This window comes from Dromaius novaehollandiae, chromosome 1 (assembly GCF_036370855.1).
Source record: "Dromaius novaehollandiae isolate bDroNov1 chromosome 1, bDroNov1.hap1, whole genome shotgun sequence".
In the NCBI taxonomy this organism is placed as follows: Eukaryota; Metazoa; Chordata; class Aves; order Casuariiformes; family Dromaiidae; genus Dromaius; species Dromaius novaehollandiae.
Window position 1 is genome coordinate 119,349,644 of NC_088098.1, and position 26,589 is coordinate 119,376,232.

At 37.0% G+C, this 26,589-nt stretch overlaps 1 protein-coding gene across 2 annotated transcripts in view; it reads left to right on the forward strand.

Moving 5' to 3' along the window:
• The window catches only part of DYRK1A (dual specificity tyrosine phosphorylation regulated kinase 1A), a 91,771-nt gene that overhangs the window by 40,842 nt on the left and 24,340 nt on the right, over positions 1 to 26,589 (forward strand). For both annotated transcript variants that reach the window (XM_064524946.1, XM_026121505.2), the window contains exon 3: positions 25,870 to 26,069. In XM_064524946.1, coding sequence (XP_064381016.1) covers positions 25,870 to 26,069 — 200 coding nt within the window. The remainder of the gene's footprint in view (positions 1 to 25,869; positions 26,070 to 26,589) is intronic.

The window sequence follows — 26,589 nt, forward strand, 5'->3', positions numbered from 1 at the left end:
CCGTTCAATCCACTGTTCTCTGCTAAGCCTTTAAAGAAGGGCTGGTAGAATTCCTTCTCCCTTCCCCTTGGACTCCACTGTTGTTTCAGGAGAATATTGCTTTTTTCTTCTTGATCAAAACAAAGAAAATCCTGTTCTTTTAAATCTGTTATATATAGATACTTTATATATATAAATTCTTTTTGCCTCACCTGGAGTTCTGGGAATATTCCCTCACTCCTTTCTCACTTACAAAGCCTGAGAGAGTTTTGCGTTGCTTTCCTGTAGGACTTCTACTTAAGTTGTCTTTCCTTCCATGTTCCGAAAACTTTTTTCTGTAAAATTGTTCTCCTCCTGTGGCTTGGGCTGAGCAAATGGACCTTGTGGGTCTTCATGACTTTTCTTCTGAAGAAAGGAGAGGTTTGTCAGAAGAAGAAGCTGTTTCACACCCAAATTAATCAGTCAATTTTCAAATGAGGATTATGCAATTTTAGCTTAGAATGCTGTGTTCAGCTTTGTATTCCTACAAAGACATTGGTAGCAAAAGGCCTGAGGCAACAACTGTTTGAATCTTGAGAAAGGCAAAAATTAGTTGTTGTGTTTTCTGTTTGTTTGTTTTTCCTATGTATGTCTGGAGGCATGTGGAGCTCCAGGGGAAGACAAGAAGCGAAACTTCATTCTTTCTTGGGAAAGATCCAGACTTCATAGGCTGCCATCCAACTGCAAAATTTCTGACACGCTGTGTTCAGAAAAAGTACCACCAAAATGTAGCTAGCTGAATATTCCACTTTTTCAATAGAAGGCAGTTTCCTTAAATAGCATTTGGGAGCTAACTTCATCTGGAGCAATGATTTGGGTTAAAAGCACTGCCAGATCTATAGTGACATCTTTTTACTTGAAGTCTTATTCTGGCTACAGGTATTCAACTCGAACACATGTAAACACTCAATGCATGTTAAGACAGCTTGGGAACAATTTGATGTTTATGTCTTACAACTCTGCGATATATAGTCAATATGAAACTAATGAAAAATCTCCTTTCCCTTTTTTTTGAGGGGTGGGGACTGCTGAGGAAGAGAATGGAATTCTTGCTTTGCACAAATGTACTTACTCATGATTTACAGCTTGGTTATGTTTTAAGGATATTTAAATAAAATATTTTACCGTTTTATTTTGTATTGCTCTTCTTTCTGAAGATCTGAGTTTAGTAGCAGTATGTTTTTGCCATCCAAAATCCATATTTTCCTTGATAACAGATAGCAATAGCTTCATCTTTCCAAGAGCTGCAGCAAACTCTTAGGAACATGGTTAATCTCCCTCTTATCTACGGTTTTTGATCAATTTAGAGAGAAGTGAATTGGTATCTTATGAGCAAGTCCATCTAGCAGGCTACTTAGACAAAGTGATTTGTTTTCCCCTTTCAAGATTTAACTTCACAGTTATTTATCTAATGAATCGGCTGAATTTCATCAAAGACCAGGTAATTAGACAGGTATTGCACCTTCTTGGGTTATCAGGACCTCTGATAGATCTTTTCTTTCTTTCCTTATCAAAGTGCATTCAAAGATACGAACTATCTCCAAGAACTGATCAGTTTCTGAAAAGAGGAAATGTCTTAGAAAATTATTTGAAGCATCTGTATAAGATCCTTCACAGAGAAGCTTCAGTGTGCTAATTTTGAAGAGCTGGAGAGCCTCTTTTCTCCAGCTCTTTTTGGGGTCCTTAGTGAAGTTACAGGGGAAAGGACAGGCATGTTAACCTCTAAGTATTAATCTGTATGCCTAACATGCTTCTGGCCTTTAGTAATTAAATCCTATCTGTCTAGTTTCTCATTGAAGTAGACAGAATGACTATAGTATCTAATCTGTCTGATAACAGGAGAGGTTTGTGTCCTTGTGCTGTGAGCTATTGATCTTTCTTCAAGTTATAGTTATTGATTGTCAACTTTATTCTTTGGTACTCTGGTCATTCCTTCAGAATTTAGGAATAAATTAGACCCCAACCAAAAAAAAGTTCTTTCCAGATGGTGCAAATTTCCCATTCTGCTGATGAATGTAGATTAGAGTTAGAGTAGAGAAGATGCTCTGGATTAGTTATCCCCAGTGGATCATTTGACCTCAGATATCAATCTTTTTGGACAGCCAGAAGCTGAAGAAGGATGAAGAGTCTTAGTGTTCCTCAGAAAGCTATTCTTCCTCCTCATTTTGTTTGAACAGAATAGAGTATGAAGCAGCAGCATTAAGGAACATGAGTTTCTTTTGTCAGAGAACAACTAGCCGAATGGTAATGTCAGTTTTTTGTTTTGTTTTGAAGAACATCTTTCCTACATCTTACTGAGGAAACTCAAGCTAATACATAGAACGAGAGAAGGTGGGGCTGTTTTGTTTTTTTTTTTTTTTTTTTTAGTTTTGGAATTGAGTCTAGTTTTTAGAGTAGCTCCTCAAACTATATACATTTATATCAATATTAAAAAATGCTTCATAGCAATAAATAGGTGAATTCTTGGCAGCATTTTCAGTCACATTAAAGGCAAGTAGAAACAGATTGGGACATACGTTTGTGTGTTCTTATTTAAGAGTTTTCAAAAGCTTTGCTTACAAAGCTATGCATCCATCTGTGATAACCAAATGATAAAACTCCATATTATTTTGGTAGGAGTTTGGGCAGTGTTGTGAACTTCTGAAAGCTCAGTTCCATATGTGTAGAAACATGTTTGCTTGGCTTTCTCTAAAAATGACAGTAGTTATTATTGGTTTTGGTAGAAGGAACATAAGATAGGAGAATGTCCAGTGAGAGATAAGAGTGGATGGGGAGAAGTGGGAGAGTAACCATTTCTTTTTATTTGTGGGACTTTAGTTGGTCTGAAGTGTGTGTGGGGTGTGTGCGCACACGCACGTGTGTGTGTGTGTGTGGCTCCCCCCCCCCCCCATAGTAGAATTTAATAGAAAGATGACATTCTTATTTGGCACACATCAGGCTAGACAAATCTGTTTATTTTATTTCTTTTATATGCTAGGATTATGTATTTGAGCATTTTTCCTTTGTGCCACCACTAAAATAGTATACTGAAACTTTTTGACCATGGATTTCTGTATATAAAAAATTGTAGCTTCCCACAATGAATTTCTTTGTCCTTCTCTCTTCAAGTGGAATATTAGAAACTTTGCAATTTGAAGAGAAAAGTTGGCACACAGAATAGACTAGAAAAGGCTGTAGGAATCTAGAAAGTCAATTCCTGTGTGGAAAGGTGTCCCCCACAACAGGAACATCTGCTGCCTCCTTTTGGATGATGAGCACAGTCTAGCCAAATATTCTATTTGTTGGAACTTAAAACCCTAGGCGAGACAAAAGCACCAGTGATGGTTTCAAGAAGCTTTCCACAGGTCACTTTTCTCAGCCTGAGAACCAAGCAGACAGACCACTCTTGAATCCCGTGCAGTTTGCGAAGAAGGGGTGGTTGGCTCCTGAAGGTCAGTTTGCAGTGTGCCCCCAGAACAGATCTCTGCTCTGTCTTCTGACCACGCTTTTGTGGTCCGAAGACTAATCTCACTTTCTCCTGTGAGGTGTCTCCCAAGTTTTTCAGGCCTACAGAAAATGCAAGAGATATCTACTTTAACATGACGGTAAAGACGGACCATTAGGAAAAGTTCTAAGAAAAAGAGATCATACGCAACAAAAACCTCAAAGTTTCTACAGTGAAACTCTGAGCCAGCCTGATGGCAGTTCCTGTGTCTGCAGAACAACTCTCTGTTCTGTAGCCAAATATGAATGTGTTTAGTGGTTCACTACTGAGGTTCTCACTAGTGAAACCATACAGGTCATAGTGAGCACAGAGGTCAAAATGGAGCTGATAGGGGACTTCATTGCTAGTACAAACTTGTTTCTCACGCACAGGAAGATGGCTTAGCTTGCTTTCTCTGATCAATGCCACAGGCATGTTGGAGAAGTCCCTCCATGGCCTTGGGGACATGCTTGTGTACAAAGGCAGATCAGGTTACGTTATTCTCCATCTTCGCTACACTATGGAGTCCGCAATGAACTAATTATCAACATGTAAAGAATGCTATCTCAATAGGTACTTGAGTTCTTTTAATGTCATTTCCTCATCAGTAGTTTGTGCAGCCCAACCTTTCCACGATTCCCATTTTGCAGTATAAAGCTTAAATGTTGCTGGCATTTTGAAATGTCAGATTATTTGCTAATGTCAGCTCAACCAGTACCACCACTCTCTCAAGAGACTACCATGTTTCCTTCTCACAAATAAGGGCAGAGGCAATTGTGCCATTTCTGTCCATCCCCTTTAGTTTCTAGGGATGTTTTGAATAGAAAGTCTCCACTTACTCGTTGGGAAGGCGAGGAAGAAAAAAGAGGGGAAAGTTATCTATGTTGTCTTCTGCCTGAAGGTGCAGAGCTTTCTGAAATTACTAGGAGTTATGGCATTTCTGCAGATTCCTACAGGAGTCTTCAAGAGCCTGCCTGAGACTGACTGACATTTTGAAACAGTTTTGTGCTAGCTTGTACAGCACTGCCAGTGAATAACACCATACTGCTTTCAACCCAGATGCTTTGGCAAATATCAGCTTCATGTGTTGCCATTGCTTGGCATAATGACTGATGCTGCAGAGCAGTAGCAGGTGGTTTGGATTTTTCTGCTCATTCTGCACCAACCCCCTGTTTTCTGCAGTGCCTTGGAGCAAGATAAACAGTCTTGCTCTGTGTTTTTTTTTTTTTTTCCTTCCCAGTAAGGATTTTAAACACTTAGATGCACTTGGTAAAAAGTTGTGCTCAATGGTAGCCTACTGGATGAGGATAGTAAGTTACCTCACTCTTCTTTTATCAACATAAGTGACAGTGTGCTTTGATTATATTCCCCTCCCTCTCCCCTTCCTCCCCACCCAAATTTATCACTGTGGTGACAGAAGGCCTTATTACTTTGAGAAGTACCTTATAACCTATCCTGGATGTAGGAGACACAGGTAGTGTTGGCCGTTATCTTTTTAGAAGGCCAGAGAGTCATTCCAGTTAAATTTGATTAAGTGCTTTTGTCTTTTAAAGATTGTAAGAGCACTCTTGAAGCTTATCTACAATTTCTTGAAAGAGATCTTCAATACCAATCCCATCCATCCCTTGCCAGACCCCCAAGCCAGACTTCTGTCCTATGTCTGGATACTTGGAGAAGGCAGAGGTGTTGCTTGGGCAGACCTTTTGCCTGCTTTTTATCCTGTCCTCGGTCTTCAGTTCAGCATTTTTGTAAGAGTGATGGGGGAGATTAACTTTACATTTTTCCTTCCTCTGTTATTCATTTGTTCCCCCTGTTTTCTCTTTAGAAAGTGGTCTTTCGAGCCTGGAATTGCGTGAACTTAGTCACAGATTTGCTGGACACCATGGTTATGATGTCTGGTTTATGCCCCTGCTGTCAGCAGCCTTCCTGCTGTACCCCTTTCTCAAGCATCTTTTCCCACAAAAGCCTAATATAGTTGGAAGTGGCTGCTTTTTCAGTTACGGGGAGGAAGGCACACCAGACTGGTTCCCTCTTATTTTAATAGCTACTTTCTAGCGCAGACTCATGCTGTTCAAACACATCACGTCTCCAAGAGTGCATTTGCCAAAGTCCTCACTGTGGTAGCTGCCAGCCATACACGAAGCAGAGTGAGTCTTCAGCAACTGGCTTGGGAAGGACCCATCTCCTGAACAGTTACCAAATTGCTTTCAATGATTCAACTCATTTGGACTGAGGTTGAATATCCACATGTCTTAGCTCTTATTCAGATGTCAGAATTCCCTGTTTCTGCTCCGAGTTGCCTGCTCAGCTTTCTTTTCCTGTGACTGGCTCTTTGTGTTGCAAGAGCTCCTCCAAGATGTGGGGAATCACCCTGTCCTTACGCTGAAAGTCTGCATGATAGCGCTAGGCTGTGTCTGCTTACATGGTTGCTTCTACTAGGCCTTATATGCTTTAATATGTAAGAATGATTTTGTCATGTGGTACAGCAGTTGCGCAGCTGTGTTGTATTGCTGTGTACAGTGTTAACTGACATTACCACCACCATGTGCCACATAAATCTATAGGAGAATCCCCTCTGTGTTGTGAACTGGTCAGTGTTTAGCATTAGTATATCCAAGAATCCCTGAATATCTTAGTGGATGTTTTGAATGGCATTGGACTACTTGACTGTGAGTGAAAAAATTCAGGACAGTGTTCTAAGATTCATCTGTTAGGACTAAAGACTATGAGAGTTATCGTTTCTCCTCAGAAAGTGCCTGTGACCTATCCTCATGATATCTTATGGACATATTCCTTCTCTTTTGGCTGAGTCATGCCTTTCTGATGGCTACTACTACTACCTGGAAATTTGAAAAGATTTTGGTCCACCTGGCTTCCATCCTCTCCTTCCCTAGTATTTTCCTCCTTTCTTAACGTAGCCTTTTTCAAGGATTATTTTCCCAACATCACTTTGTGTTACTTTTAGATGTCATGTATGTTATGTCATGTATCTAGAGCTGAAAATTATTTCATAACCTGCACATTAGAGCATGCTTTTATCTTCTTGTAAGACCTTGGTTTGAATCAGGAGTGTGGTTTTGGAACAAATCTCTTGACAATCCTCACTTGCCATGCTTAGGCTTGTGGTGCAGAGCAGTCTTGAGGAGAACAAACTGTTTTTCTCCTGGATGCGACTAAGCTAAAAGGTGCCTTTCAAGAGTACCTGTGAAGCTAACCAACCATTAATATGTATCTATTATATTTAATGGGACCAGAATGGAACTAGTCTGAAATAGCTCTCCTCCCCTTCTGCCACAACACACAGGGATCAGATTCTCAGCACCAGTGGGTTTCACTGTACAGATCTACTCCTATTGTGTTATTTTACTTGCTAGTGTTAGATATAGGCAGGGAATGTCTTTTGTATAGTACTTGTTAGGGGGGTGCAGCCCAGTCTCTTTTTCTGTGACTGCAGTGCTGTGTGTATGCAGGCTCATTCCACAGTATGTGATATGCATGGCTGAAGAGATAACGTGCCTTATTAGAATACTGCTAGGATTAGAAAGTTTCCTGTTCTGTATGTACGCTTTCCTTTACTGCTCCCCCCACCGCCCCAAAAAAGTGGGAAGGTCTTGTTTCTGAATCAGTTAAAATTATGTTTCACCTCTTGTTTTACTGAGAACACACTGAAGTTTTCCATAATGTTGAAGCTTCAAGATGCATTGATACATAACCTTTTAGATAAAGAAATTCTGCGATAACTGTTTCCCTTTCCTTCAGTTGCAGTGCCTAGACCCTAGATAAAATGGTGCGGTAGGAGATTATGGTTCCTTCACACTACAGTAGAATTGTGTCCGATGCCTGTAAATGTAGTGTTCAGCAGGTACTTGTGAACTGGAAATATATTCTGACTAGACCAGTGGCACAGTTGTGTTGGGAACTCCGTAAGAACTAACACCTGCAGGGGTTAGGACTTCTTTAGCAATTACTCTATGGGTTGAACTTGTGATGATCTTTTCACAGAACACAATGTTAAGCTGATCTTCGAAGAATTGCTTATTTGTTTAGTGTTTGGATCCCATTAGTATTTTTACTTACCTTTCCCTTAAAAATATTCAAGTCTCTTTCCTTACATTAATTATTCTTTTCTCTCTGGACGTCTGTGGAGGCAAAAGACCCAAACCCAAAACTTTGCCTAAACATCCAGTCTGGTTTTCCTTGGTGTAGTTTCTATGTCCTTCAGGAATGGTAGAATGGTTATTTTTACTATTTCTGCTCTCCCTTTGCAGTAAGGGTAGAGTGTACCTTTCTACCTTTGTTTTTCTCCCCATATTGATGCTGCAGATGCAGCCGACAGGCTGCTGCTCTCTTAGTAACATGAGAGTTGGTCTGTAATACCAACCAGAGACTGAAGGAAAAAGAGCTTGCATGTTATAATAGAAGCAGGGCAATAAGGACACATTGTCTTTTACTTATATTTCTTCCATAATGCCCCTAGAGGAGAAAGGTAGAACTTCCTGAGAAGGAGGGGCCATATCATGGCAAACATGAACTTCAGTCTCTGCTTGCAGAGATTTTGTAACCATGGAATAAGATTTACAGATGTGTTTAGCTTAGAATGTAGACAGAATTTAAAGTTTAATCGATTTGCACAGCTCTGATATTTAAATGCTGGTGTTCTCATCATCACTGTATGAAAAAAGGAATTTTAATAGTTACTGTAATTTTTTTTAGTATGTACTGCTTAGTTTATACTAGAAGTATTAAAGCCTATGAAGATGGAGATGTATTAATTATATTTCAAAAATATTTTTCCTAGATCATAATATTATCCTAAAGGAATAATGATACAGTTTTTTTCTTTTAATTTCTCTTTTTTTAATTTGTGCTACTTGAGAGAAGTGAACACAATTTACAGTGAACCCCAAGCACTTTGAGGACATATCATTGTTTGGATTAATGAACCCTGGCACCACTGTCTTTTGGTGGTTGCTAGTTGCAAGTATGTATTTAAACATACTTAATTTTTTTCTCACTAAAAACTAGTACTTTGAAATCAGACAAATCAAAAGATGTAATTACTTAAATGTGTGTATACTAAATACAGAATTTTTTTCAGAGGCAGGAAATTAGTCTGAAATAAATGTTCTGGAATTGTGAGGTTTCACTGTACTTGTAAAAGCTGAGTATCGTTTCTGATTTTAGTTGGAGTTCTCTAATCAGTAAACCGATATGGAAATGTTACAGCTCATTAGTGGGGAATGATATGTTGTTTAGTGACTTCAAGAAATTTAAATGCTGTTTGTCGGGAAGTAAGGAGTGGCTTGAGACACCTATTGTTAAATACTGGTCAGAATATCAGTTATTAAATGATTGCTAAGAGCAGAAAAATAATTTCATTTCAACTTGAAACTTGTGAATATTTTATAAAACGAAATAGTTCTGGTGCTTTCAGTCTACTTTGGAATGAGCAAAAAAAGCTTTTTGAATTTTATTATTTTTATGAAGTAGAATATGGATTAAGTATGGCTGTGTGCCTAGGAGTTTGTAACTATTCTCTTTTTAGAAAATCCATCCCAAATTCTATTATTAATGCAGTGTGTAAATACAGTATACAGTCTCCAAATACAAAATAACTGCTCTATTAGTTGCCAAAACTATGTACTATAAAACTTCTGCTTGAGTGAAATAAACTATTTTAAGATTGTCTATGAAATCAGCCATTGAAGATACTCCCTGCAGTAATTACACCAGCAGATTCACCATAACAGAGGTGTAATTTATAATGGTATGTTGTTGGCTTTTTTTTTTTCTGATTCAGTTTGTCACTTAAAAAGCCTTCTATCTGTGTATCTCAGTCTACAAAAGGCTTTTGTTTTACATGATCAATTAAGTCTGTGTATGTTAATTTTTTGCCAACATAGCAATCCCAAATAAAGTGTTGGATAGCCAATTTGAAAGCAATAAAGAAGACTTGAAGTATCCTTAGGGCTTTGCATTATCCAAATTCTGCAAGTGGAAGGAGGGGACATAGCATGAATTCCAAAAATTTAGAGTTCATTTTATTTTAAATTGTTTTTAACACTGTATAAGGTGAAATCTAGCTTTATGGTAAACATCAGAATGCAAGCTGAATTCATGTAACATAGTGATATAGCTTGAAAGTAAATGTGATTATTTAACTGCGCTGTAGAGTTAGAAATGTTTTTCATTTCGTAAAAAAAAAAAAATGATAGTCTACATCAATTCATAGGATTGCATTTCTTCAAACTACAAAAGTACTTTCAGATCCTCCCCCTCTCTTCTGAAAGCTGTTTTCTTTGGTCAGGTATTGAATAATTTATATCATGTGAGACTATTGCACATGATGTATTCATCCCTTGTTTAGCTCTTACATTAATGGCTTGGCATGCTGGCTGTACATTGATATGGTAGATGCTTGCCATTTTTTCTGTACCAACTGTTTAAATATATCTTGTACTTCAGTAACTACAAATGGGAAATTACTTGAATTATTCTATTTCCCTTGATGGTTTTTATGAGTAGGAAAAGATTCCCTTTTAATATATTTGTATTTGTATTATGGATTAAAGGAGAGCTTTAAAAATGATTCAAATACTTATGCTAATCTTACATTATGTTCCGCTGAAAATGCATGTTGTATCTAAAAAGTGAAGTTTGGGCATTAGACAACTATAGCTGTCTCTCTCTGTTAGCCAAAGGCATTGTACAGGCACAAAATATTTGTTGCTTTTCACCTGTTGTGTGGATCATACGGTCTGTTGTGCTGCCCTGTGGCAGGTAATTTGTATTCAGTTGTAAATTAGTTTTGCGTTGTAAACTTACAGTGGTAAGTAATGTATTTATATTCTCTTTGGAGGTGGAGAAAAGAGAAGACATTGCAATACCAGAAACATTTACTTAACTGTTGATAAAAGTATTACTCTGAGAGGACAGTGGAGCAGACTAGTAGAAGGATTACTGCTGCAATGTATTGGCCCAGGATGGATTGCTTGAAAAATCTTGTAAGCCTGTGGTCAGATAATGCTCTTCTTTTGCTTATTGCTGTTGCACTGTTATAGGGTATGCTAGATGAGCGTAAATCAAAAGGCAGTAAGGTAGTTTAAATTGCTAAAACGAGGTAAAGAATAAACTGAACTGATTTTTGTGTGTGTCAGAGGGGTGGGTGCATGTACCAAGACAATTTTATATATATATACAAGGACATATTTTCAGTAGATTTACTGTTGATAAAATTTTCAAAATAAAGTTGTTAAATTTTCTAAATGAGGCAGCCAATAAAACTTTCATTCCTCTTAGACTCTAGCTGAGGAACATATATTATCAGCACTGTTTTTTGGTTTTAGGTGCCATAGAGATTGATAAAGAAGTACAGTCTGTCACCTCTATAGCAATGATCCAGATTCGTGACTGTCAGAAAGTCATAACTGGGGGGCAGAACAGAGTAATGATCCTTGGACAGGTTTGAGAAACATGGGTTGCTGCAGCTGTTGCTTCATATCCTGTACCTGGTCTCTACCTGGATCCATGTCAGATGCCAGTGTCAGACACCTTTCATAAGCACTTGAGAAAAAAAAAACAAACACAAATTTCTCAGGTGAGTCAATTGCGGTGACACTTTCACCTCACCTTCAATCTGTAGAAAATGAGGTAAAACATGTACATAATCACTTTCATTTACCATGGCACAGAGTGAAGCTGCACAGCTGCATTCTTGTTTTAAAGAGAGGCCATTGCTTCCAGAACAAGTCTGCTAGCCTTTGTATTTAGATACTTCATTTTAAGTGGTCTGAATGATGGCAAATTTTAAAATACACGTGTGTGTGCGTGCGTGTGTGCTTGTGTGTGTGTAGACTGTTGAAAGTGTTGATGGTCAGTATCTAGTGTATTCCTATATGTAGTCACACTGTCATGTATAGAAATACTGAAAAGTATTTTTTAGGTAAGTTTAATTTTTGTAATGGATGGGAGAAATTGGCTGAATCATACCTAAGTTTCTCATGCTCAGTCTTTACTGTAGGTTCAGTTTGGTCAAAGGTACTGAAACTGATTTATCTGAATTCTGTCAGTGGAGTAAATAATGAAATAGAATCTTTCTTTAGTCGTCTGCCTCTTTTTTTAAAAACAGAAATTTTGTACCTGTGAAAAAGGAGTTCTTGCATTAGAAAAGCAGCACGCGCTGCTATAGTATAGCAGCCCACATAATTTTATGAGGAGATCTAACTAAACCACTGAAGGAGAACTTTCCTCCTTTTTAAGTATAATTGTTGTATAAAACACTCTGAAGAATTTTAACAGAAAATCTCATGCTTTAGAGTGTTTGAATGCTTTCTCCTTTGGATATTTTAACACCTTAGAACTTAAGAATATATTCCCCAAACTGTCATGGAGCAGAGCTATTTTGTGGAAAGAGGAGTTTAAATCCTAATGCAGTACTTAGCTGTAATCCCTGTGTATCATTACTGTGTTGCCCTGCCCTTTCATTAGGGGCGAAATGTAGAACATGATTCTAATCCTTTGTAGATGTAGCTAATTTTGCTTTAAACTTGAAAGTGTTAACAACAACTCGAAAATGTGACAAAGCTCAATTTCATTTCTTGTTTATTGCTTGTTTTCCTATTGGACAATAGAAAGCAGCTCTACCCTGGCAACTAAAGTATGCTATTTGCATAGCCCCCTTTGATTGGCCGGTTCGCTCACTAACTCTTCCAATCAGATGGTGTCATTTTAGTGGTAGGCTATGCTAATTATCTGCTGTTGCTGGGGTTCAGGGTGGTTTCTGCGTGCAGTTCTGCTGCATTGTGTTGCCTGGTGAGAGGCATTGATAAATGAGTATTTAATGATCTGCAGCAGTTCCCACTTACTGCGGACAGACACAGATTTTAGAACAGAAGCAGAAATAAGGATTTAATTGCTGTTAAATCTCTGTGTATGTAATGTGTGTGAATATATATATATATATATATATGTATGTATGTGTATGTGTGTGTCTGTATATATGTTTGTGTATATATATACTTATATGTGCGTGTGTATATATATGAGAACCAGATTAGTTAAAAAAAATTCATTGGAATAGCTTAAATCAGGAAGGAGTGCTGTGTAGATAGAAGAGGACATATTTTTATTTTTATTTTTTAATTAAAGTGCCGTGTACCAAAGTAACCAGATTCAGGCAGAAAGACTGGCTTTGGGAGTTTCAGTGAAGTCGGTTTTAATAACAGTCCTTCCCAAAATGCAGTAACCTCTGTTTCTGAGATAACGATCTGAAGATGGTGTGACTATATAATAATCTATTTCTAGAACACACTTGCCTTTAAAAATGGTGCATTTGTATGTCTCTCTTTTTTTTTTTTTTTTTAACTCAACTGTAACTGTTGAGTCTGGATTTTTTCTGTCCTATATATCATTCCTGCCTAAGAACATTGGGAAATCTGCTCTTAAAATATTTTTGTTGCCTAAATCTGCATATGTTTCCTTTTTGTTACTTTCCAAACCAACTTTTTCTCCTGTTCAGTTGTGGATTAGTTTACCTTCTTTGACCCTCCTCTTCCCCCATACCTCCCTCTGTCCTCTTTAGTTGTCCAAATTGTGGGCTTACCTCACATAAATACATTCCTTCTGTCCAACTCAGTAAAACTGACTGTAGGGTTAATGAATTATTTAACTGAGTAAATCCATCTACCTTCATTTTCTTTCTCTCCCCCCCTCGTCCTTCCCATAGGTATTAATACATGTCTGAGGTTTGATACCACCTAGCATTTACTAGAAGTGGTGGAAATTACTTTTAGGAGCATAATTTTGGCCGAGTGTAACCCTGGTGTCAGCAGGTGTGGAATCCTTTAAGTTCAGTTGGAATTGAAATTCTGGTAGAAGTGGTTAAATTTTATCACTATTCGTTGCCAAATATGTTTGGAAAACATCACACAAACTGCTTTTTCTTTTTAATTTTTGTAAAGTCAGATTAATTGGTACTTTAAACCCAGAAGAATGGACAGCATTCTGATATTTTAACACTTATTCTCAGGACTAAACCAATAGTGAGATCAGTGGGTCAGATGAGCGATAGTCGACAACTGCTTACTGGTTGGACTCACCGTAAAGTCTAAAGCATACTGTTAAGGGTAGCATATGACTACATCTGATTTTCACTTTGACAGTGTTTTGTTTTATTTTTTCAGCTGTTTTGTAAACCCCTACATCAGAAACCTGATAGCAGAGGTAAATCTGATTGCTTTTGAATAAAGCAAATATTTTCTTTTAATGGAGAAATTCAGTGATTTCTAGTGCATTTCAGAAGCTAAAAAGCTAAGATAAAATATAATTTGTGTGTACTTGAAGAGGAGTTTGCATGAAGCCTTCTGGAATGTAAGTGTAGTGTTTCTGTTATAGCACATTTAATGGAATGACTTCATAAAATCATGTCATTTTAAATTCTATGTCACTATATTTCTGTTGTCTGTATTACGAGTTTACCGTGACTTACAAAATGGAAAATATTTTTCTCATTTTCACTTTTGTACTTAATGAATTAGAACTTTCTGCAGAAACAGTGTTTCCTGTTTATATTTGTTTTTTTCACAAGTTACAATGGGAACTGAAGGACAGATGTGGGCTTTAAACTTAGATTAAATATGCTTCTGTAGTTGGACTTAAGCAGTTGATTTTAAACCTTTGTTTATATTCACACTTATTTCTTTGCTTCTCTTTGTTATAAGAGCTGTTCTGAACTTTCACCTTGAACATAAAATAGCAGATATCTAGTCTCTCCTGTCTTTCTGTTCATGCTTTTTAAATGGCGGGATTTAAATTAGGAAACTTATAAACTGCATCATCTTAGACATAATTGCATAAAATAATAAAATAAACATAAGTATTAAGGGCACGAGAAAAAAAATAAAAATCAGGTTACTCATCTTGGTACATTTTCATCAGCATTGGTTTCCTCTGAAAAATTAGTAACCTCATCCTATTCTCTAATCTTCAGTTTATATTTTCTCCTTTTAGTCCAACAGATACTATTAGTCTTTACACAGGGGTCTTTTGAAGTTTTTAATAAATGTGTCAAATGTTTTCAGTTTGTAAGCAAATGTTAGTGCTCTTCCTTAAATAATGTTTATCAAATATTTAATAATTAAGTAGTGATTGCTTAGCCATTCTGTTTCACTTATTTCATTTCGCGTAATATAAATATGTTGGGCTGAATCATCAACCAAACTACTTGAATTAGACCAGTGTTTCTCAAGCTGCACGTTTATGACTAAGATTTGGACGGTGTTACAAAGTGGCAAGATAGCTTCTGAAGAATATTTTATGTATATTATGAAAAGATAAACCTTAAATAAAAAGTACGTTGATGCATATGCCGTTAGGCAGTTGAGAATATTTCTTCTCTAAATATTAGAATATCATTTCTTGGAAGATCACATGAAGTCAGCATGTTGAAAGGGAGCTCATAAAAACAAACCAACCCCCGAACAGTAGAATAAACAAAATCACTGATGTGAAGCTTGTCATTGATTTCATCACATCAGTATCATTGCCCCTTTGCAGGAGGGCAGTCTTAGTTTTTATTACTATTCAGCAGAGTTCACCTAATAAAAACGGTAGGTTCATAACAAAGGAGGTGGTGCTTAATGAAGCCCATGAATAAGCTGCGGAGCCCTTTGCCATGGGATGTTCTGAATGTGAAAAGCTGACATACAAAAAGTGATTCAGCAAATCCATAGAAGAAGAGGATGCATCAAATATACTACATTAATCTTGTAATTCCTGGTCTGGAGACTAGAAGAATATGCCTAGCATGTACTGCTATATGCTTGCCTTGTTGTCCTCTTCCCAAGGTGTCTGCTGTTGGCCACTTTCAGAGAAAAGATACTCATTTGGATGGATCTTTGCTTTGATTTACAAAGTAATTCCTACGTTAGTGCCCAGTTGCTTGAAAGAACTGTGCTACTTTCTAATCCTTAGTCCAAGAATCAAGTACCCTTTCTTGTTTGGTTTTGCCTGTGAGCAGGAATGAACATCTCTTTCAGACCTCTCTCATTTGGTTTACTTTTCATAAATACTTGAAACTTAACATCCTGTAAAGCTTTTCCTCTGTGGAGCTCTGTAAACCAGAGATTTACCTACTAGCATGTGTTGCTAGTCTTTGCTAAAGTCTTTCAAATGCTTTGTATACAAGCTCAAAAATTTAAAATCACTGTACCCTTTGTCCTTAATCTGTGTCTCCTTGTTTTTCTGCAGAATGGAAATAAAATCCAGTTTCATAAGAATATTGCACAAAGAAATTGTTTGTGAATTACATAGTTACAACAACAATGACTACCATATAGAATATACATGTCGCCATTAATAATTTTATTTGGAACCTAGTCTGAGGAAGTATCAAGGGATATTATGTTGAATACAATGCAAATAATAAGATTTATTGTATAGCTACCTATTTAGTGAGTGCTATTTCCATTCTGTGTTTTAAAATAAATGGGGTATTCATGTAACTAGAATGTGTCATTATTTATTTACATAGAGGAACTAAATTAAAACTGTGTAAGTATTCTGATGTTTCCTAACTGCTGTGCACTTTGTTCTTCAATTTTAATGCTCTTTCAGCCCAGTGTATACCTAGGTGGAAGTTTCTGGTCTATATGAAGGCCTATTCACAAATTCAGTTCTCACTGCTTTGTTCAGCTGTAGATTTTTGTAGACGTGCTCTTAGAAGGCCTGCTTGTCACAAATAGAAATTTGAAAGCGCTATTCTTACAGAGCTTAGGGTTTTGACTTTGAAAGTTAGAGCAAGTTTCTTGTAGGTGTTAGCTATACAGCTGAGAATTTTGGTATCTTGGCCTTCATTTATAATAGAGTAATTTCACTTTCACAAAATTTTCTTAATTCCAAGATTCTCAAGAGTAATGTTTGTATGTTAATGGAATTTAGATTTGTGTAGTGTTGCCGGTGGATTAATCATAACTTGCTCTGTTGTCTTCCATTTGAAGAGGTTTTATATGTGTGAATTTTAGAGATGTCCTTCTCCTCACTTGTTGTAGGAGGCTTATAGTGAACAGTGGTACTCAGTCTTTGTAGTTGAGGTGTACCAGACAGCTCCTTTGATATAGCTAAGGAGAGGTATGTACATGCTCTCTCCCTGTCACATAATGTACCCACTTCATTTCCACAGTGACATGAACTAGTGTTCCCCAAAAGTACAGGCCTCACTGCACAGAAGTTACAGAGTGCGTGCATGTAATTCCTGTCCAGAGTCCACTTCATGCTGCCTATCATCCTGGAGAGAGGGTAGCCATGACAGACATGATGCTGTCAGAAAGATTAATGAGGCCTACTCTTGGCCTGTCTTTCTCAAGGCTTCCGGCTCCTTCTCTGCCACATGACCAATTATGTGACAGGCATGGTCATGTGTCATGACATGAAGGTCTGCAAACTGTTGGTAAAGGTGGCACCCAGAAGTAATCTTTTGTCACCTGAGCACTTCATCTTCTCACAGCTTACTCCTTTAGGAAAGATCGCAAGCAGGACTCCGTGGCCTAGATGAATTGGCCTGGTGAACCGGACTTGACAACATGGTTGTTTTTAGGATTAGGGCTTACTTTTGCTTTGAGAGAAGGTAGTATTTGGTATTTGTGTACAGGGAAGTTGACTGAATAGTTATTGTAGAATAACTTCTGAAGTAGGTATTCTTAATAATAAAATATGTCCACAGGAGGAACTACTGTGGGATATTTATAATGGAGCTGTTTATTCTGCAGTAGCTGCTGCAGGTAATTTCCCTTTGTTCGCTGGTTCTCTCACAGCTTTCCTCCTTCCAGAGCAAGCTGAGTGAAGTCCACGCACCTTCAAATTCTAGTGCAGTCCTCTTAAATATAGCGCACAAGGACAATAGGCAAAACAGTATTTCAGTAGAGCAGTAGTTCACTTAGAGTTCAGGTTGGCATCTGCTTGTTGCTTAAAAGACGATTGTTCTAAACTCTAAAATCCAAGTGCTTGATGTTTGTTATGCTTAGACAGATCTAGGGTAGGTCTAACTTCTCTTAAACATGGGTTCATTTGAACAGAGGGTTCCCAAGATACAGCTGTTTGCCTCTATTGCTCACTGTCTGTTTTAAGATGCAGTGAAGCAATGCAGCGATGGTTGGATATTAAAACAGTGGGAAGTTGAGTCCTTTCCTTTTTCCAGACTTGCTTCTTAGAGCTGTACTCAACAAGTAGCTGAGGTGTCATAATGTTTGTTAGAACTGAGAACTTTTGCAAATGCAGATTTTGAAAACGAAGGTTGACTGGAACTCTGAGGAAAGATGAAATTTGCAAAAAAAAAAAAAAAAAACACAAAAAAGGAGGATCTTATGTAAAGGAAGAGGGCTGTACAGTTCCTCACTAATACCGGATTTTCTTTAAAGAGGTCTTTTGCTGTTTCAGCATTCAATAATTTGAATACAGAAAAATAGTGAGAAGGTGGGCGCCTTCATCTGCAGTGGCACTGGGAGGATTGGAGATAGTCTTGAAGCATGAATCAGCTATATATGCTACTAAAAACTGCCATGTTTGGCCTGTGGTGTAGGCCCACAAGCTCTTGAACTTTGAGTGTGGGAATGAGAATACCCGCTGTGGTGAATGATATTGGTCACACTTATTTTCTTGCTGTGCTTTCCTGCGTGTTCTCTCATTCAGTGGCAAACGTTATCACTGAGATGGAGTGTCTGTGCTCTTTGCTGCAAAACTTAAAGAGTAGATAGGAGAGAGAGAAGGAGGAAAGGGCAGAAAGGAGAGGAGGAAAAGGGATGCTCAAAATATTTAGGGTGTAGACATGTTCAGATCAATGGTCGTTATGGGGAAGATGTTGAAGAATAAGAAGAAAAGTATTAGCCATGCAGAAATAAAAGGAAAGGAGCTGTGCAGAGGAAAACATTGGTGAGGTTCACAATTCAACACCCGGTAGCCTGACGGGCCAGGAAAAAACCTAAGCAGCATTGCCACTAATTCTAGTGTAGTCCTGCATTATTGCTGTCAGTTAAATGGTATTGTGCCATACTTTTCCCAGCCCTTCAATCTGTGGAACTAATACGAAATTCTGCCTCTTCTCCAAAATGAGTCAAACAAATTGGTAGGAAACTGGGCACAGTGAGATGATCAGAGATTATTAGAAAATAGCCAAAGCGTTCAATGGAAGTAGTAATTATTGTGTAGAAACCAAATGCAGAAGACTTGGGTATAGAAGGAGCTTAGAAGTTACCATTATTTTAAAGGAAATCAGTTACTCAGCAGGTGAGCAGTGAGTTCTCAAACATGGATAATGACTACACTTGAACTTCGAAAACTAGAAAGTAGAATGCTGGTGTGACTTTCGCCATTTTCTCTGCTTCCTCTTGCAGAACAGTCAATAGACAGGGAGACTTTTTTTGTAAGGGTGTTGCAAAGATTATGTTACTGAGTAGAGAATTCTCCGTCTCTTGGTGTCCTGAAATCACGATCAGCTGCTGCTAAACTCGAAGATGCTTTAGTCAGTCATGAAGTATTATGCTTAATGTAGTAGCAAGCCTATATCACTCAGGTGGTCAGAAAAAATGTCCAAATCGCCCTTTTTTGTCTTTAATTGTTAAATGTGGAGTAGGCTGCTATGAAGAAATATTAAGGAAATGTCACTTCTTTTTAGATTCCACTGATTTCAATGTTGAATTCGTCTCCTTTTTCATCCTTCAATATAGGTATACCTAAATAGAATACTTTGGTAGAACTATGACAGTGGCACAAAGAGAGTCACACGCATATCTTGAGAAGTAGATTGCATATTTAGTAAGTTGGGTGAACAGAAATACAAAGAAAGTATTGTATTGCCATGGGAATTTTCAGGTTTAGTCCCATAGGATGGGAGCTGATCTAACAATTCACAGACTTAAAGAGAGAAATCCTGTCACTTTCTTTGTGCTGACATTTGTGATCATCTTTTTTTTTTTTTTTTTTTTTTTTGGTGAACCAATTAATCTTGCTAATCTAGAAAGAAAAAAAAATCGGGGTGGGGTTCTTGCTCTTGGTTTTTTTTTCTCTCTGGGGTGGTGGGTTGAATTGGTTCATGGAGGGCTGAAGTAAGTACTGAAATTGGCACAGGAAAGATACAGAGCTGCACGTGTGGATAAGCGTATCAGGGCACCCCTTCTTTTGGCAGCAAGCTGTTTGCTAACTTCAGCCATTTATGTAGCCTCTCTCTATCTGATGGTAACTGTCAGAGAAGGCTCCAGGTTTTACGGAAGACACCTGGGAAAGAATCATTTTGGTACAGATGAAATAATGGCGCGTAGCAAAGCAAGTCTGGGTTTATATGTGGAGTAGTCTCACCGTGTAAGTGCAGAAGAGGAGAAATTAGTTTCTGATTGCTGTTCTTGACCTTTTTGATGGTGATTATTTGTTGTTTAGCATCTGTGGGACTGTAGGTCTAACGTGCTTGTTGTGTGTGGAGTCCAGAGTTGACTGTAGTTCGTATTTATTTGTATCCAGCGTTGAATGTACTACCTCTTACAGGTTTATGGTTTGTCACGTTCCGTGTTTGGAAAAAGAGGATGAAACACTGTGAATAAGTGTAACTTTCAATTAATATGTGAATTTGATATGTAATGTGTGGACTTTTTTATTATGCATAAAGTATGTATGATATGTTCTGTGGGTAGCCAAAGAAGTGACTGTCAGAAAGGCTGTAGCATGACTTCCAGTTTGTTAGAAATCAGACGATCAACCTGGAGAATAGACCTGACAGTGCTCCAGTTATGGGGAAGACTTCAGTTGAAGTTTTCACCCTCTTAGATACCAAAGTTAAAAGACCATAATACACAAAGTTTAGAAAAGAGGTTTAAATTCCAGTGCTTACTGAACTACTTCGTATATTCTGTTTTGGAGGTAGTGGTCAATTCTTGGGGTGGTACGCGCAGTCACCCTGACACTTTACAGTCTATCGTTGAATATTTTGTGCCTTGCTTTGTGTCGAAAGGTGAGTGCCAGCAATGCAGTGCTCCACTTCATTACCTTATGATACTTTTGGGGGAGAAGGTACTATTTAATTGAGTCGCGTAGTCTAATGTCAGGATGGGGAGAAGTGAATCTAAAATGGCATGGGGTAAAGAGTTGAAATTTGAAACTGCATTGAATTTTTTAAAATTATGCAAAATTGTATCAATATTTTTCTTATATTAAAATAACTGTACTTCATGTTTAGACTATCTGATAACTACCATCTCAAGTATTGTTTCTACTTGGAGTTATTAACTTCTCTGATACTTGAAAAAAATCACTTAAAACAAACCTGTGTTCAGTGAAAGAAATATTTCCGATCCTCTCTGAATAAAGAAATGTGTTCTTGAACTTCTCCTCCTCCACTATGTTCAGATACTTCTTTAAAGAATTAAACACCACCACTTTTCTTATGATAGGCTAATCCATTTTTGCAGTGTCTGTATTTTTAGATAACTTTGGGTTATGAGCCTCTTCTGAGGTTATAGTTTTAAGTTTTCTCAGTTATCATATTTATGCTACTGGTCACCTTTTAAACATTTTTTCTGTTCATAGTTACAGTGGTTCCCTCATGCAATTGCTTAACATTTTATTAAGGCCTTTTTTGCTCACTGTTGCTTTCTGGAGATAGTAAATTTACAAAAAATGAAAATAACTATTTTTATCATTTATATTTTGCTAGTATTGTGATGAATTATAAAGGATTGTAATGAAATCTAATAATATTCTGAACAGCTTCCCTTCAAAAGAGCTGTAACATTCATGACTGTAGGAGAAAAAGGTACATCTCTCAAGGCTGAAATGTGAAATGCCTTCTCTAGCTCCTTTAGGACAAGTGCTGATATAGTCTTGTCACAAGCAAATACGCATTTTTGGCTCTGCAATTATATATTGTTATGCCATTCCCTGAACTAACACTTCAGGTAAGCCTCATTCTTAAGGTGGTTCTTCCCACTCCCGATTTGTAATCCCTTCTCTTAATTTGCTTCATGCATAGGGATCCCGGCATACTTTTTTGCTGTCGCTTTGTTTCCTTCCCATGCTGCTTCATAATGTGTAATCATTTCAGCATACAGTGGTTAGTAAGGAAGACTGGTGGTCGAATGGACCTTGTTCCTTAGATTTTTCTGTCCTGTGGTGTCCTCACTTTGGCCACTAGATCAGTTAATTTTCTGAATGTCTGAGCTCTCCAAATGAATCTCTGACCACTGGGGGTTTTAGGAACTTTCTTCTTTTCCACAATTTATGGATGTATGCAAGTGTCCCTATTACCATAGCTGACTGGCTCCTAAAACTGAAGGGATACTATTCTCTGCAGTTCTTCTCCCTCTACTTTTTGCAGCAGGTTATTAGATGTTTCTTGGCTCATAACAGTATATTATGAGTGTTCTGTTGGGATTAGCTGTACCAGGGTAGAGTTGCAAGTATCATGGGACAAAGTCTGAAATGTGGGCAAGGTCAGATATTTCATCAAGGATCAAACCCTGGACATAATTTTTCTTGATAGCTATGACTGCTTTCAGCAAGGGATGTCTATGAACTCTCTGTGTTTCCATTTCAATGACAGTAAGAAATGATAAAGATGGAAATTGTTTGGATACTGATCTTTCAGAGGCTATAGCTTTGGTTCTTAGCATTTTGACCCAGATAGTTTTTGCTTGCTACTGCTATGGTTAAGGATTGAATACTACTGTCTTCACAGAGACTTTTAAAAATGCTTTTCTGTTTGGTTTAAGAACATGCTATATAAATGAACAATTTCTATCCATCCCCCTGTAGCAGACTTCAGCTCATCAGACTGTAGGCAGGCTCTTGTATTTACTGAAGTCCCCTTTTCTCAAATTCAGTGCAGCTGTGTGAAACTTAGTTTAAATTTCCACCAAAGAACAATGTTTTATAAAAAAAAAAGGTTTCTTGATGGACAGTATTTTGATAGACAGATGTTCACATCATTGTTAGTGTATGACTGACTCCTCCTATGTGTGTGACTCCAAACAGATAGGTAACTGCTTGTTAATCACAAGCATTGACACTCCAAAAAAGTTGACTTGAATAATGTAAGTTATTTGCATAACTGTAGCTCTAAGAGAAGTTTTCTTTATGATTCCACAATCCAATCTCCTTATCTTAAGTCATGCAGTCCTCTTCTCTGGGACTGTGCTGCTAGAATTGAGTGAGTTGGTCCAAGTGGGCCGCCTCCAGTTTGAAGACCAAGAAAGCTGCAGCCTCAGCATCTTGCTAGTGGACTCTTCTTCAGAGGGAAGAAATATGCATGCACCAAAAGTTTAAAGCTAATGCAAAACATCTGCATTACAAGTGTTCTTTTGGGTCTAATTATATCTCTAACTCTTTTTTACTCTGATTGACTTACATACTGTCAGCCCTGACCTTTTTCTTTCTTTTTTTCTTTTTTTTTCTTTTTTTTTTTTTTTGTCTACTGCATTATTCAGTTTATCCTCAGGTTTATTGTGATCTTTTGAGCTGAGTGTCAGAAGATACTATGGAGTCAAAGTATAAACTAGAATACCATGTTATTGGAGTTTTTATGTGCATATGTGAATTTTCTAGTTTTTAGGGTCATAAGTAAACAGATTTTTTAATCAAGTTTATTTTTATTAAAATAGCTAATTTGATAGATATCTAGTATGCTGCTGGGGAACTGTGGCTGGGGTGTAAAATAAATAAATAAAGGAAATGCCTTTTAAAGTAATAGACCCTAAAATTTATAATAATACTATATATTTTTTAACTATCTTATATAAATATTGTTTTAACTTTGAATCCAGTCTCTGTGTTGTTGTTAAATTGGATTTTTTTCAGGCTAAACAGAAAATTTGCAGAAATTAAAAGAGTAGAAAGTTGCTATACCAAATAACTTCTTATATGCATTAAACTCTTCCAATAATAGTGTTCAGTAGATCTTTAAAAGTAGAGATACACTACATAAACATCCTTCGTAACTTTTTCTGTGCCTTATACAGGACCAGCCAAACCAAAAACAGATACGAAGTTTAATTGATGCTCTGTTTTCAAAATTATATAGATAGAAGATTAACTCCAGTTCTCTAGCAGAAATGGAGTTTAGGCATTAAGAAAATACATTAGTGGGGGGAAAAAAAAGAACATGGTTTATGTATGATTTTTACAGATGCAGAAATACATAAAGGAACTGTGATCTCTGAGAGAGATGAGCTGATACATTAGAATATATTTTCCTTTGTATTTAATGTGAACTCGTTAAGTTTATGATAGATAATTTTAAATTTAAAAACAAAGATGACCATCTGTTTACCATATCATGGGTGGACATAAGATGTTACTTGGATTGAAAACAGAAAAAGATGCAAATATTTTTAAAAGTTTACACTCAAATATTTAAATAATACTTTCACTGTATCTTTAAGTTTGGAGGACAGTTTCACTTTCAGAGCTTACTAGGTCTGAGTTTGGTTTAAAAATTACATTGTTTTTTATGGACCTTTTACAGAACAGTTAAGAGTAATTTCCTATGCAATATCAAGTCCACTTAGATTATAATGTTTTTAGATCAGGGAATTCTGTATTTCATTTGTATTTGTACTCTGTGAGATCATCTTAATTCCTCATTGTGTTACCAGGGCACCACAATGCACACAAAGAAGTTTTCATGTATCATAGTTCTTTTGAGAACTTGGATTTTTCTTTCTTTTCTTTCTTTTATTAAGTAAAATGGTATTTACAACAGGTAGTTTTTCTGCTTTGCCCTCTTGTTGGAAATTTTGTTTGAGGATTTAATGAATCATTGAGAAAATAGGGAGATTCTTGTAGTCAGCCAGTTTCTTTTTTTTTTTTCCGGAACAGTTTGTTCTGTTAGTCTTCTAGTGGTAGTGAATTGTAACACTTGAGAAAAATACCAGTGGTCTGTCAGTGGATATTTCACTGCATAATTTAATCTCACCCCTTTTTAATTAAGTGAAGTCTTCTTAAAGCAAGCTCTTTATAAAAAATATTTTTTAAAAATTATCTGAACTAAAAATTGTGCTCAATTTTACCCCATGCAGTTCTTTGTAACTTACTGTCCTAATAGGTGCTGAGTCAACGAGGAAGTACGATTTTCAATATCATTCAGTTTTTTGTATTGTTTCAGTTTTGTTTTCTCATAACAAAGGTAGAGAATTGAGCAGTCAATTATTTTTATGAAAGTCAAATTGGTGCGTGGTGTTCATCTCAAAAAAAACGCAAATACTTATCTGCTTTCTACTGATTATATTTCCTTGCAAAGTTTTGATTGTAAAGGAAATGGGGATTTCCATTTCTGCTTAAGATGTTTGATTATTTCACATCTTGCTTCTAAATTTAATCTTACCCAGTAAGTCTGCTTCCAGATTTAAGCTTGTGATTCCACACGTATTTATTCAATGGCAGTGTTGGCTCCAGTACTTCTGGCTGCTTGTCCCATCCTGTTCTGTCTGTTATGTTATGCCAACACTGCATCCATTTAGATAATTTCCCCCCTCTGGCGTAATCAGCAAAAAACAGAAGGCAAGAGGATGGATGTTAAATGTGGAACATCCTAAACTTTCATTAGCAAATAAAAAAAAAATTATTTTTTAATTCTGTCCTTCACTGTTAGAGAGCTGTGAAGGTACAGGCAGACTGTGAACCAAGTAAATGTCATCTGACAGAGGTCTCAAACAACAGCTCAGAGAGGTGTGGGAACTGGCCCACTTAGAGGCAGATTCTCTCTGCCTGTGGAATTTGGTATTTTTCAAGAAGTTACAGAATCTAGGACTTTGGCCATATAACTTGCCATTCTCCTGCAACTTGACACCAAGCATTTTGTTTGTCTCCTGCCTTGAAGTTGCTTCTTGCAGTCTGATTTCTCCTTCCCAAAAAGGAATTAATTCAAGTTACAGTGCTTGCTCCCTATACCTTGATGAAACTCAACAGTAGGAGTCAGGAAGCTAAGCTGAAGTAGTGTGCATTGGAAGAAGGACAGAAGTTTAAAATTTAGGCTTGTGATCTAAGCAGTTTGTAGGAAAGCATAACCATTGAGGCCAGGAAAGAGGAGCTTTTTTTTTCTTTTCTTTTGGCATGAATCAATCCTTAAAGTTACTGTGAACAGCCTTGAAAGAGCAGATCCTGAGTTGAGGATAAATATGAATAAACATTTAATGAGTAATTTGCCACAAATGAAGTTGGAAGGGTTACTTCACCTGGGTAGCCTTATCTTTTTATGAAGATGATTTCTGTGTTGATCTATATGGAAACTATTGCATATGTTAAAACAATGAACCTATTAGTGCTTACACGCTCTGTAAGCTAGGAGATGGAGACTAGCTGAAGTAAATACTGTAAAGACATTAACTTCACATTAAAATCTTGTATTGGCTTTCTAGGAGGAGAGACTTCAGCATGCAAACCTTCATCTGTTCGGCTTGCACCATCGTTTTCATTCCATGCTGCTGGCCTTCAGATGGCTGGACAGATGTCCCATTCGCATCAGCAGTACAGTGATCGTCGGCAGCAGAACATAAATGACCAACAGGTTTCTGCCTTATCATACACTGACCAGATTCAGCAACCTCTAACAAACCAGGTATGTGGTATCAAAAAAGTCTTTTTAGTATTTAGATGTTATTCTTTCTGTAAATATTTTTGTAAGCCATAAATGCGTTTTTTATAACCCATAAATTTTGCAAACAGGATCAAGATGTATATATTATTTTTAACTAATTAGCTCCTGACTCTTCAAAGATGGGTGGAAGAATAAGTTTTTGGAAGTTGTTTTTAAACATCTGGTAAATATTTATTGTGATTACTCTACTTTCAACATTTTTGAAATGAGAGGGAAGAAGGATTATCCAGTTGGGGAGCTGGAAAGCAGGTTTGATAATGGTTGATTTTTCAGTGCTGTTTGATGTTAAAACATGATTGCTTTTATTATTTGTTTTAATGGGGAGTGTTTTGATGGAGAGTCTCTGGTTAGTATCTTTGGAATGTAGAGGTTTGCACAAACCACAATTTTTATTAATCAAGATACACATTTGTTAAAGAAAATAAAACATAAAGCTATGATATCACTGGGATTCTATTGCAGTTTCTTCATCCTGTCAAAA